Source organism: Danio rerio, chromosome 10, assembly GCF_052040795.2.
Source record: "Danio rerio strain M-AB ecotype USA chromosome 10, GRCz13ab, whole genome shotgun sequence".
In the NCBI taxonomy this organism is placed as follows: Eukaryota; Metazoa; Chordata; class Actinopteri; order Cypriniformes; family Danionidae; genus Danio; species Danio rerio.
Genome location: NC_141030.1, coordinates 8535271 through 8548345, shown reverse-complemented (window position 1 = coordinate 8548345; position 13075 = coordinate 8535271). Strand labels below are relative to the sequence as shown.

The 13075-nt window shown below is 34.9% G+C and overlaps 2 protein-coding genes across 4 annotated transcripts in view; one reads left to right on the top strand and one right to left on the bottom strand.

Moving 5' to 3' along the window:
* The window catches only part of LOC147841961 (uncharacterized), a 280011-nt gene that overhangs the window by 175003 nt on the left and 91933 nt on the right, over positions 1 to 13075 (top strand). The gene's annotated exons all lie outside the window — the stretch shown is intronic.
* mtrex (Mtr4 exosome RNA helicase) overlaps positions 1 to 13075 on the bottom strand; it is a 68374-nt gene that overhangs the window by 32784 nt on the left and 22515 nt on the right. For both annotated transcript variants that reach the window (XR_015500297.1, NM_214768.1), the window contains 3 exon segments: positions 9052 to 9131; positions 3834 to 3944; positions 1061 to 1162 (listed from right to left, as the gene is read on the bottom strand). Coding sequence is in view for 1 of the 2 variants with exons in the window: in NM_214768.1 (NP_999933.1) it covers positions 1061 to 1162; positions 3834 to 3944; positions 9052 to 9131 (293 nt within the window). In the remaining variant the exon portion in view is untranslated.

The following is a 13075-nucleotide window of genomic DNA, read 5'->3' as shown; positions in this document are numbered from 1 at the left end:
ACCAACCAGACAATGTAAATAGCTCATTCCCAGCCACTAGACTTTTCTGACAGGGTATTCCAGTGTCAGAGTGACAGATCTGAAAGTATGTTGTGGAACCACTATACAGGAGTTATTATTATAGATTTTTTTAAAAAAAAGTACATTTTATTTTTTTTTTTACTTTTTTAAAAAGCATGACGGTAAAACATGACATCGGTAAAACACCCCTTGGTTTCAAGAGTGGTCCTGGAAAATCTCAGGTTCATGGGCTATCTAGGCCTTCTCTTTAACCCTATAGCTTCAAGCCTAAAATAATTGGGACACCCCTACCTTTTAACGTGAACATTCAATATGAGGGGTAGGGGTAAAAGGTAGAATTGGAATTGGGTCAAGTAAACCCCAAATTTTTTAAACCTTTGCCCTATATCTCTTTTCATTGATCTTCATGTTTTCCACTGATAAGCAACCAATGAATTCTGTTGACATTCACAGCAATGGTAAACACCACCACAACACAGATCTGGCTTAGAGGAAACATCTGAAATTGCCCAAATGATAAGGTTTTCCATCTGAACACTTCTTACTGGAGCGGCTCCGATTACTCACAATCTGGCAGCAGCCACAAACAATGCAACATATCAGCCCATCAGCACTGCAAATATTGTTTTTGCCCGATAACCACTTCTAACGTTCCTACTCTATCCTGCAGCAGCCCACCATCGACCCTAGATACGTTTAATATTCTATTAACTGCTAAAAGTCCCAGAGAGGAGCTCGATGGCTGCGATCGCTTAGCCAAAACCTTGAGTGCGCATATTCTGGCAGACTCATGGATACCAGATGTTCCTCACAAAACGTTTTCGATGGCAGCTCCCATCGCTCTATGCTGAAGCGAAAGCCAAGAGCCTCTTTTATTGACAACAGCTTGAGTCATTGCTTCACACTCACGCAAAACAATACGTGGCAGTTTGGACGGTGCTGTTGCTCGACCTCGTGTCCTCTCTGCGCGATGGAGGATGGAGAAATGCATTTGGAAAAGTGATTTGTGATTGTGAGGAGGATGATGCTTGTGATTTACCCAGCGGAAGTCTTTGCCGTCGAATTTTCGAGCACTGGTGAAGAGAACGGTTCGCGCAGGCATGTTGATCCCCATGGCAAATGTTTCTGTAGCGAATAAGGCCTAGAGACAGGCAGAGAGAGGATACCATTAATCACAGACGTAAATGAGATATCAACATTTTGAAAAAGATTACAGCGAGTTGCTAGTAAAAATCAACAAAAAGTGACATCACTAATTAAAATGTGTGGAAAAAAAACAAAAAAAAACATGCCTTGCGAGTGTTAGAGGATTGATTGTGTGATGAAGATGATAGATTAGACAATCATTTAGAGAAGATAGATCACTACAATTCAAGTTATGAAAGCAAAAAATACCCTTGGATGAGATTTGAGTTGCATAATAACAAACAACCAAGCATTGAAGTAAACAATTATTTACAAATCTGACAAAAGGCAAAGGTAAAAGACTGCATTAACAAGAAAAGGAAGGACTAATGTAACAAAGCAACGTGAATGACAATTTAAATACTCCACTTCTGAACTACTGATTTATTAATTAATTGTTTTTTCCCCTCTATCAATGCTGAATTAATGATGATTGTTTATTCTATTTTAGTATCGTTTAGATCAGAAGTGGGCAAACTACGGCCTGCGGGCCATATACGGCCCGCTAAACAGTTTCGTCCAGCCCGCGAGGGAGTTTTTAAAATGCTGCTTGTGAGTAACGGTTTGATTTCAGAATTAGTAAATTAATGATGCAATACAAGTGAATGCCATTTGATGACAGTATTGCACGCAGTACAGTAAGCGCAACCAGTAGAATTAGAACACACTCTCGAATATTAAAATGCACTTTACTGTTAATGGCTGAAAATAAGTCAGGCAAAAAAAAATTTACTCTGAATGTCGTGTGTTTAAGGAAGAATGGACAACAAGATACTTCTTCACCAGTATAGTACAAAAAGCGGTAGGTCTTATATGCCTAGAAAGTATTGCTATTTTTAAAGACTACAATGTCATTTTAATGTCATTAGGCAACGACTGAATCAGCTAGGTATTTTGCGAGAGTTTTGCTGTTTATATTAATATAACTTTATTTTCAGGCTCATTGTTCACATTAACACACTCATAATAACATGACTTGGAATAACAAAGACTAAGATTTTTCTGTTTTATCTAATAGTTTTATAAAGATTAATATGAGCATATTAATACAAGCTCAAATGAGATTGTTGTGAATTTGACTTGAATTATGTAATAATTGCTTATTTTTAATGTTTGAATGAGATTTATTTCTATCAAACAAAATCTTTTTCTATTCTCCACTGTAAAAATGATTACATTAATATTATTATTATTATATTTTATAAGAGATTATTTTATTGTTTTATGATGATTGATAAGTGATGTTAAATACTTTTAAAATTGACTCAATAATAACTATTTAAAAAAAAATCTCTTTTGTGTTAATGGGACCTGTTTCTGTCTGATATTACATCTTCCATGCATACTGCCTCTATAAATTCTAAAAAGTTTTTTTTTTTTTTTTTTAAGGATTTGACATGTGGCCCTTGACTTGGTTTACAAAACATGATGTTGCCCCCGCGTCTGAAAAGTTTGCCCACCACTGGTTTAGATATAGTAATGAGTCATGAGAGTGTAGCATATAAAAGAAACTCCAGACGCACCTGACCACTGTTACAGTGATTGAGGCAATTCTTTGCCGAAACACTTTTTTTTTGTTTTTTAGAATTAGCCATGTTAATAAAGGCTTTTTAATATTTTTTCCACATTTTGACTGCCTTGACTGATTTTTGCTGTTTGTTTTGCATCTGTTTGAAATGATAAAAAAAGTTAAAAGGTATGCAAATTATGGAATCTAAACATTCGGACTACAAGCTTACTTGATGGGATTTACATGGCATGCCAAATTGCACACTATATATACTTAATCAACATCATAGTATATGAATCTAGTGTCGTTATAAATAAGACTAACATTTTTTAGTAACCAAAGATTTAAACTGTTTTCCCAGATAAAGTTTTAGCTTTTTTTCAAAGTTTTGGCATTTATTAGTGAAAAAAAATGACCTAATTACCAAATAGTACCATAGTACTGCCATGAGTATATCCGCAATCCCCATGAAAACATCCAGTATTGACCTATAGCTCCGCCCTTTGCGCTACGTGAGCAAACCTGCGGCCATTGAGTGAGGGAAGTGTCCAACTTTCCACACTTACTTTTAATGATTGAACAAATGCATCATACAGGTATTTAAAGTGCATATAATATTTTATAATAAAACAAAATATTTAAATGGGAATACATTATTTATACTACAAAATGGCATAGAACAATGTACAAGCATGCAATCTGGGAAGCACATTTAATTATATCACCAAGTGGTCCACATTGAGCCTACGGAAATTCAAATGGTTGAGGGTTGGAAAAAGCAAAACAAGAGTAATAACCAAAATACACTGGGAAAGCTAACCAATACCAGCTTATTTATTTTCAGAAGGCGGGTCTTCATCAAAACCCTGAATTAATCGAGCTGTTAGGGCCAGACTGAGGAGAAAAGATAATATTTGAAAAATGAATGTGTTTTTTGAACCACCAAGAAAGAGAGCATATTCTAGTATGCCTCCAAACAAAATCAAGACTTTGTAAAACAGAATAATTGGACACCTTTTTAAAATTATTTTCCCTATAATAAAGACAATAAACGGAGTTTGAACAAGTTAGACTTCAATTCTATGAAGACTAACGTGGGCAGCTAAAGGTCTCTCACCTTCAGCAGCCCCTCAGAAAAGAGGATCTCAATGGTCTCCTTCAGGATGGGCAAGAGGCCACCATGATGAATGCCTATTCCTCTCTTGAGCAGCGGCAACACATGCTCCACCTGTTGAGAAACCATCCCAATTAAACACACACTCGTCCAGGTCACGCTCTCACAGGCTATTACTGCGCTTAAACACCGCTCAGGCAGATTAGCATTGTGTAGTTAATCAAGACCAGCTTGAAGGCCTTTTAACACCAAGGGAGAATTTTCCAAGGCATCAACAACATTTTTTGCACAAATAACAAGCTAATCTCCTCCATAGAGAAAGCGTGATGGGGTAAACGTGATAGCAGCTGTGTTTTCTTTTTGCAACCCAATGCACTTTCTGTAGGGTAAAAATGTAACCTGGAAATTCTACCACGTTTCTCCTTTTCTGTTCAAACTAAGAACTTTTATTTTATAGAACCTCGATTTCTTTTTTTATCTTCCCCAAACAACAAAAATTTAAGAATTCTTCCATACCCGCTAGTTCAAAAATTGCATTCTATAAAGATTTTAAAAATTTTATTTATTCATTTATATTATATATGTATTTTTTTTAATATTTTAGGTAATAAAGTATGCTTTGAATTTTTTTCCTCAATTTGTTTTCAAATTCTCAATTATTTAAATATATAGAAGATCAATGTGAGAAGACATTTATGGTTTAGCAAATTCTAAGTAATTTTTTATTACAATGTTTAAGTTTTTATATTAATGGTATACAAGGATAAGCCCAGCAAATTAGGGCTACAACTATTATTATTATTATTACCACCATTATAGTTATTAACATTAATTCAATGTTTGATTATAACTATAAATAAACACTAAAGCCATTCATAATAATAATACGTTTTTATATTTTATTTTAAAATAGTAAGCATTTAATAATAAAATATGTTTATTAGTAATAACTAGAGGCAGACAGATTCAGAGGCATTTTTGCCATTTCTGCGCAGAATTTTTGTACGAAAAAAAAAGAAAAAAATTCTACATAATTATGTGGAATGATTTTGGGAGTATCATAACTAAAAACTTAATATATAAAATAATACCATTTTAACTTTTATTTAACGTTTACAATGCAAATACAATTAGATCCACTTGTTTGGTAAAAGCAAGTCTATTATATAATATTTCTACTAAAAGACAGAAATAAATTATTGTGAATAAATTATATAATATAATTTCATTATTAATGAAATTTATTTAAAAACTGAATAAGTATAAATTTACATATGTAAATAAATAAACTAAATGATGGGCTAAAAATCTGTGGATTTCTGCAAGCGCAGATTCTGTGAGGGCCTAATAATAACTTAAAATTAATATTATGATTAGGGCCAGACAGAATCTGCAGACATTATTTGCTATTTCTGCAGAGAATTTTGTAAACATCTGCAAATGTATGCAGAAATTACTAATCATAAGAAATAACCAAATCTTAACATATGAAATAAAAAAAATAATAGCTTTATAATTTTTATTTAATGTCTACAATGCAAATCCACTTATTTGGTAAACAAAGCAAGTCTCTCATATAATGCGTATATCCACTAAAAGACAGAAAATATTTTTACAAACTGTATTGTAAAATAAAATGAACACTTTTATATTAGTCAATATTACTGAAATTAATTTAACAACTGAATAATTAAAAATTTATACATCTAAACAAGTAAATAAATACTCAATGATGGGCTCAATAGACTCAATGATAGGCCAAAAATCTGGATTTCTGCGTGCGCAGATTCCTTAAGATTATTAATAAGGTACTTCAAAATATATAAATATTTATGTATCATTATTTTATTATTGTTAACCAATTTATAACACAATTATGTGATACTAACCAAAATCAATAATCGTTGTGTCAAAGATGTTAAAATATATGCAAATAAAAATGTGGGTCAACAGCATCATGAGCTCAGGATGCTTTTGAGAAATATGTAATTGAGAATCAAACAGGAAGGAGTCAAGCTAAAGGATGGTCCATTCCTGATAAAGACAACATTTACACGAAGAGCATATCTGAACACGTCATATAATCAGACATTCTGATAGAGGATCAGTTTATCTTTACAAACAGAGCAGCATTTCTACTTGATGAACATGAGCCAAACTCTGCTCTCCTGCAATGTGGAAATGGATGAAAGCATTGTTAGATGTAAAAGGGAATGTAGGGGATAAAGTGGAGGATGTGGAGATTGGTGAACAGGAGGGCCCAATGAGAGACAGACTGGAAAGTTTTATGGGGATCTTGAAACCATTTCGGGAATTGCTAAAACACCCAGTCAACCTCAAACAAGTTTTACATGTAAGAGCGTAACTTTGCTGTGGTTTTAGTGACACATTAATAACAAAAATACCAGCTTAGTGAGTTTTAGGGAGTAAAATAATGTAAATTCGAATATTCACAGTAGCAGACTTTGGTATGTTTGTCTCAAAACAGAATAGGTCTCTACTTTCTCTTGAAAATACTGTCACATTCCTTACCATCACGCATATGGAACGGATCTTCATGATAGTTTAATATAAATGTTTAGTTTGTTTTGAATATTTAAATTGTTTCTCCAATTAATATGCAGTGGTATCACACACCACATGAGCAACAAAGCTGAAGGGAACTCATTTAATGCTCAATAAATATTAAAGTGTTTGTTCACACAGAAATGATTATTGTTCCATACATCTAAGACTTTATTTATCCTTGGGACACAAATCTGCTCCTACATTTACAGTGCATGTTAACTCCGAAATCCAGAAGGGTTGAGAAAACAATTTCAAGAGTTCCCACTTAGATATGCTTGGCACTTATAGCAGGTTTGGCATGCTGTCCCGGGAGAGAACCCTGAGCTCGGAGGTATTTGAGCCCAGGGCTCCCGTCCGGTCTAAAAGCATATCAGGAGAACCAAGATCAGGTAGGTCTCGATCGCTCCCCCTTTAGAAGGGGAGAAAAAGGAGGAGATGGGGTGGAAGGGGGGATTCTTCCAAAACGAAGATAGTGCAATGAGGAGAAAGTGATCCATTTATATTAAGCTAGGATCATTCTGATTGGATTATTACTGATTACGGATGAGTGGCCAGCGGTGCATCAGATCACGTGCTCCTCTCGAAATTAGTTTATGAAACTTCACTTGATTTTATAATTTATTTTTAATTTTAGGAAGTAACAAAAAGCAACTATTCATAAATATATCATATTTAATGATTACACTCAAAAGCATTTATCACAATGAAGTTCATCGTTAACTGTTTGCAACCTTTTGATTTTATTTAATTTGTCAGTTTTTTAAATGTATGTTGTCAGATTCCTTAAGTCACCTTTCACTTGGACAACGCTGGAATACATCTCATCCGGGCGGCGGGTTGCATATGGTCTAGTCGCAGGAGTTGAAATATTTCAACATATCTGCAGCTCAAATTGGATACGAATTTTCCACATATGGAAAATAACGGGACCCCACACAGCTCCTGGACTACTTTCTATTGGAAATAAATGACTTCCGCTTGTTGTTTGCAGTGGAAAGGCAGCTTTAGAATCAATTTGAACTGATTAAATCTAATAGTATTACTAAACAAATTGACGCAGCTCCATGCTCCACACAACAGACAAATTAATATGCATTTTAAACACATTGGATTTATTGATAATACATAAATCTTGTTCTTATTTGTTTAAATTAGGTTTAACTAATGAATATTACAAAATTAATAAGTTCAATAGTGTTAAAAGTATGTAAACCAAATGGATGGAAATTTTATATACAATCAGAATACACAAACCTTATGCGTTAGCTCAAAATATTTTTTTGAGTGTTTAATTCACTCTTGACGCGCATTTAGGAGAGTTTCTTCAGTACACATTAGCACCACTATGAGTGCAAATGAACAAGTAATAAGTAAATGGAAGTCCTCCACAGTTTCAGAATGTACAAAAGTACTTAATAACCCAAGTGACATCTACCATCTACAGGCCTGCTATGTATAATGCAGCATTTTTAGCCATTTATCATGGTGTTAATTGTTAGTATATTGTTGCAGTGTAAACGCAACAAATTTAGTCATTACTCGTTGCATTAATGCCGAGTTCAGACTGCATGATTTTCAAAATAGTCGTGTGTCAGATGTTTTCACACTGCATGACTATCTGGGTTAGCGTTTCATCACTGCTTTGTGTACACTGCAAGATGGATCAGCGACAGGGACATTCACATTGCATGACTTTACTATGGGAAGAATCGCCGACAACTTCGTCCAAACTACGTCTCACAGCCAAAAACACGTATATATCTTTTGTTATTAACTACATAATGAGAAAGAAGCCTTTAATGGGGTAGAACATGTACATGTTTGCTCACCTGGGTTTAAAGTGAATTAGCCATTTCTCCTCAACGTTGATAATAAACTATTTTCTTTCTGTCTGAAACGTCAAACAGACACGGTTGCTCCTGAGTCCTGTCAAACCTCCACTAGTTTTTCCTCCATTTCGTGGGTCCAAATAAACCGAAAAAGAGGGCGTTTAACTTCTCCCCCAGCCTCCCGCTGGTCTGCAGCAGGTATACACACACGCACACACACAAGTGAAAGCTGCTCTCTCATTGGCTGTAGGCGATCGCTGGTGTTATTTTCAGTCAAAACTCAATTCACACGGCATGATTTGAATCGCCGACAGCTCCAGATATTTAGCACGCCAAATATCTCACAGCCATCGGCGACTCATCGCCGATTCTCTCTGATCGCGTCTTTGAAAGTTCATACCGTGTGATTGTCAGTCCCGTGCAGCGATTGGCCTGTTATTTCAAGCATTTGTCGGCGATTTCTCAAAACCTGTCGGCGAGCCAAAATCGGGGCTAAAATCACGCAGTCTGAACTAGGCATAAGTGTTTCTGTGGATATATTCAGTCAAATGTGGGAACATTTTGATTCATATTTCAATCTGACTGCATCCCATTTGTCTAAGACTAATAATAATTAGTAATATTATTAATAACTTAAACAGAGTTTTTGGAACTATAATACCAGTTTTAGTGCTACTGTTACAATTTTGATTCGGTGTAAATTATTCACCAGAAATCAGTAGTTAGGCTCTATATCAATAATAGAAATGTAAATCAGTATATTTAATCACCAGCACAGACCACTTAAACCATTGTGCAAAATACAGTGCACTGAAAGAATTTACCTGTGGCAGTTTTTTGTCCTCATCAGAGAGGCAGTCTGTGGCATTGTTGAACACTTCTTCTACCAGTTTTTTCTCTTCGTCTGGGGTTGAATAGAAAAGCAGAAGGAGACATGAATATGTGTCAGAACAAAGCCTCTGAAACACAGCCAGCCCCACTAAAGCAGGTATGATTTTCCATTTCACACTAAAAACCAGAAATATTTACACACAGTAGAAGCAGCATAGAGAGTGAGACAGAAAATATACAAGTGTATTAAAGAAATGTTGTCTGCTTCCAACAGGACCTATAAACAATGTTATAAGGGATTAGAAAATCTCAGTTTCAGCCTGCAGCATGTGGCGCAGTTGGAGCACACTAAGCTTAGCACATTCAAAATCACAATGCATAACAAAATACACACTAAATATAGACCTGCTGTTTCTCAACAAAGGTTGCTTTAAAACCAGCGATTTTTACAGATAGAAAACTGTGACCTAAAACAATGCCAAAATTACTGAAGTTATAAGAGCTTTTAAAGTCAATGTATTTTTATTCAAATTCAATTAATCATAAATCAATTAAACACCGATAGGAAATTTCACTAAAGTACTTTGCACGCAGTAAAATAAAAATATTTTTGTTTAAAATGTTTCTTACTTTAACCCTTGTATGCTGTTGAGCACCTTGTCATTCACTCTGGGGTGATTTTGAGTCTTAATTTGGCCAAAACTTTCTCTTTTTCAGCATATGGAAAGATTTTTGGTGACAAATCTTATTGACACATTTTTTGGGGGAAAAAAAATGTAAAAACTCAATACACTGGGCAAATTTACTACCCTTCTTTGTTATGTTAGTGGCTGTTTTTGCCCCAATGACTTCCATTATAATTACATTTTTTTGACTGCAATGCCATGACACCATATTATAACATGTTACAAATTGGTTATAATATAATTGATTATAATACAAATACAATTTGTAATTTTTGCTTCTGATCATTATAATGGAAGTCAATGGGGCAAAAACAGCCACTAACGAGTTAAAAGGGTAGTAAATTTGAACAATAGGCAAGGCAAGATTTATAATGGTAATTTAATGTGCTTTACATAAACAAGAATAAAAAAGACAAATAAATAAAATTAAAAGTATTCAAAATTTTCAAAAACAAATTAACGTGTCAAAACAGGTTTTAAAGGAATGAAGAGGAATAGAAAAAGAAAATACACAATGCTCAAGGATTAAATCATAACAATATAGCAAAATATAATAAAACGTGATTTTCTTTGTTTTACTATTCAACAAAATGTCTTTAATTTATGAACATCATTATGCTTTTGTGGGGTGGGACCAAATTACAGTTCTTTTTATTTCAAATTACATTCAAGTCATACAGTGAAAACATGCGACTGATTTAGTGAATAAGTGTGAAAATATTTATATTCATAACATACACTTCTGACTCCTCTACCAAATAAAACTTTGTCCTGTGTAATTTCAAGCTTATATGCTGAGTGGTAAAAATACAGAATTGCACATGATAATCTTGATATTCTAAGGAAACTTCCAAAGAAACGACTAAAAACTCAACTATTTAGTCTCCACTTCAATTCCTAATCTGCAATTGCCTCTCTGAATATCACACTAACTGTAACAAAAAAAAAATAATAATAATACTAATACTACTAATACTTCCCTTCTTAGACTTTACAGACCTGAAACTTGCCTATAGCACTTATTCATTGTTGCTCTTAGTTGTTTAAATTGCTTCCTTGTCCTCATTTGTAAGTCGCTTTGGATAAAAGCGTCTGCTAAATGACTAAATGTAAACTTAGGAATCCTAAATTTAGAAATCTTTTTCTTAAAAGTAAAAATAAGTGTAATTCCAACTTTTATTTTATTTTATTTTTTAATCAAGGCCATTTTTACATGCATACATGCAATCCTCTTTTGTAAGCTGTAAGACAGAACTGTGTGCAGGTATAGTGTGTCCACAGTCATATTGAGGTCATATAAAGAGAAATGTATTTTTTTTATTCTGATATTAAAATAGGATCCAAATCCCTCCCATTTTGAGGCCCACCGCAATGTGACGTAGGAGTGCGGTTTCCCTACCCACCAAATTGATTGATAGCCCCGTATTAACATGTATCGGTAGTAACACTTATAATCATATCTACAAGACAGGAGGTGCGCAAAGGAACCGGGATTAAAAAGATTTGTTTAGCTCTCTGCTCATCAATCATCATCAAATGTAATCAAGGAGTTTTACTAGTTTAAAATGTTTTAAAACAGTGCATGTTTGTAGTGAATTACAGTAATTTTACCATCTTTACTTCATCACCACAGCCGCGTATCAGTACAATTATCAAGGAAGATGCTTCAATGGCAGTTTGTGAACTTTAAATCAGGTTTACTTTGCACATTAACATAATGGATATCCATAAAGCAGTGGATATTAGCCTGTATTCAGTCACATTTGCCGTGCAAAAACAGTGCAAAGTTAAATGGCCGCTGTGTGTGTGCTTGAACTTTGTAATGACAGTGTGCGACTCATCATTGCAGAAAGGCTTGAATTAACTCCAGAATAAACACATCAAATAATCATTGGGAAATTTTTTTACTGTAGTATTTCTCACAAGCGTTAGGTATGATCTGCAACCTTCATGTTTGTCTGTTATCTGATGCAGATGAGGCGGGGACTGAGGCGCACTCTGACAGGCATGTGGGAAAGGTGGGTGGGGTGAACCAGCATTAAAGGCACAGGCCACGAAAGCAACTACATAGCGTTTAAAGCAAAAAAAAAAAAAAATAAAATCCAACATTCTAAAAGATATAACAAATACTCTGATGGGTGTTTGGAGCTGAAACTTTACAGACACATTTTGGAGACACAAAAGACTCATCTTAAATCTTGAAAAAGGCATAAAATAGGCATCCTTTAAGCTAATTTTCTTATTTGCAGTTAGCATTAGCCTTTCTGTCCATGAAAGCACAGACTGATAACTTCAGAGGAACAAATATTCACTATACATCTGACTCTCCCCAAAATGGCCATAAAAGTGCTTGAAAACATAATATCTCTGCAGCGGTCACTGCTTAAGCAACAACTCAAGAGATTAGAAAAGCAACAGACCACTTGTGCATGCTGGAAATGATGAAAATGTTCTGGAAAGCCTCGATGAAAATCACACTTGAGCTGGAAAGCTCTCACGATGACATCTGCTCAGATAAAGCCAATGAAAACAGTCTCCCCACCTAAAGCACCACTCGCAAAACAGGACCAGCTGTGTGGATGACTTCTAGTATGGTTTCAAAGTCATACTCAACCATACGCTACCAATAGTCAGAGACTAGGAGTTTCACTATTCTCAACCAAAACATGTTGAAAAGTCCACAATAACTGCAACGCTTCTGTATGTGCCACATCAGTCACTTCAAGGAAAATCCAATTAGGTTGTGCAAATCAAAGCAATATGTGAAGTGGCGTCAAGATAATGCATACTGTCTGTTTCCATCTTAAAAGCATACAAGGCTTGACATGGTAAAAGGAACTGATGTATGGTTGTATAAAACGACAAAATATTATCTTGTAATAGTTTTTTTTCTATTAATGATAAACAAACATTATTTTGCTAAGGGTGGTTTCGTGCTGGTACTAAAACATATGCGGATATTCAATATAACGCGATAATAAACAATATCAAGAGCTCTTAAAATACTAGAGGTGTCAAAATGAACTGTTTCTTCGGTGCACCGCGATGCAGACAATTCGGTATCGGTTCAGTAATAATCTTAACTGGTTATTACGTACTGATGTCATTTATCTCCTATGCGCTCTGTGGCGAGGGAGGTGAGCGTGGGTATTTACAACATTCAGGAGCCAACTCAGGGCTGGCCCGTGGCATAGGCAGTATAGGCAAATGCTAAGGGCGCTGTACATCGAGGGGGGTGCCAGAAATGAGCACGGTTAAGTTGGTTTTGTTTCCGATATTCCTGACACGTTCAGTGACAGACGGCAATCACTCAAGAACCTCTTACCCTAAT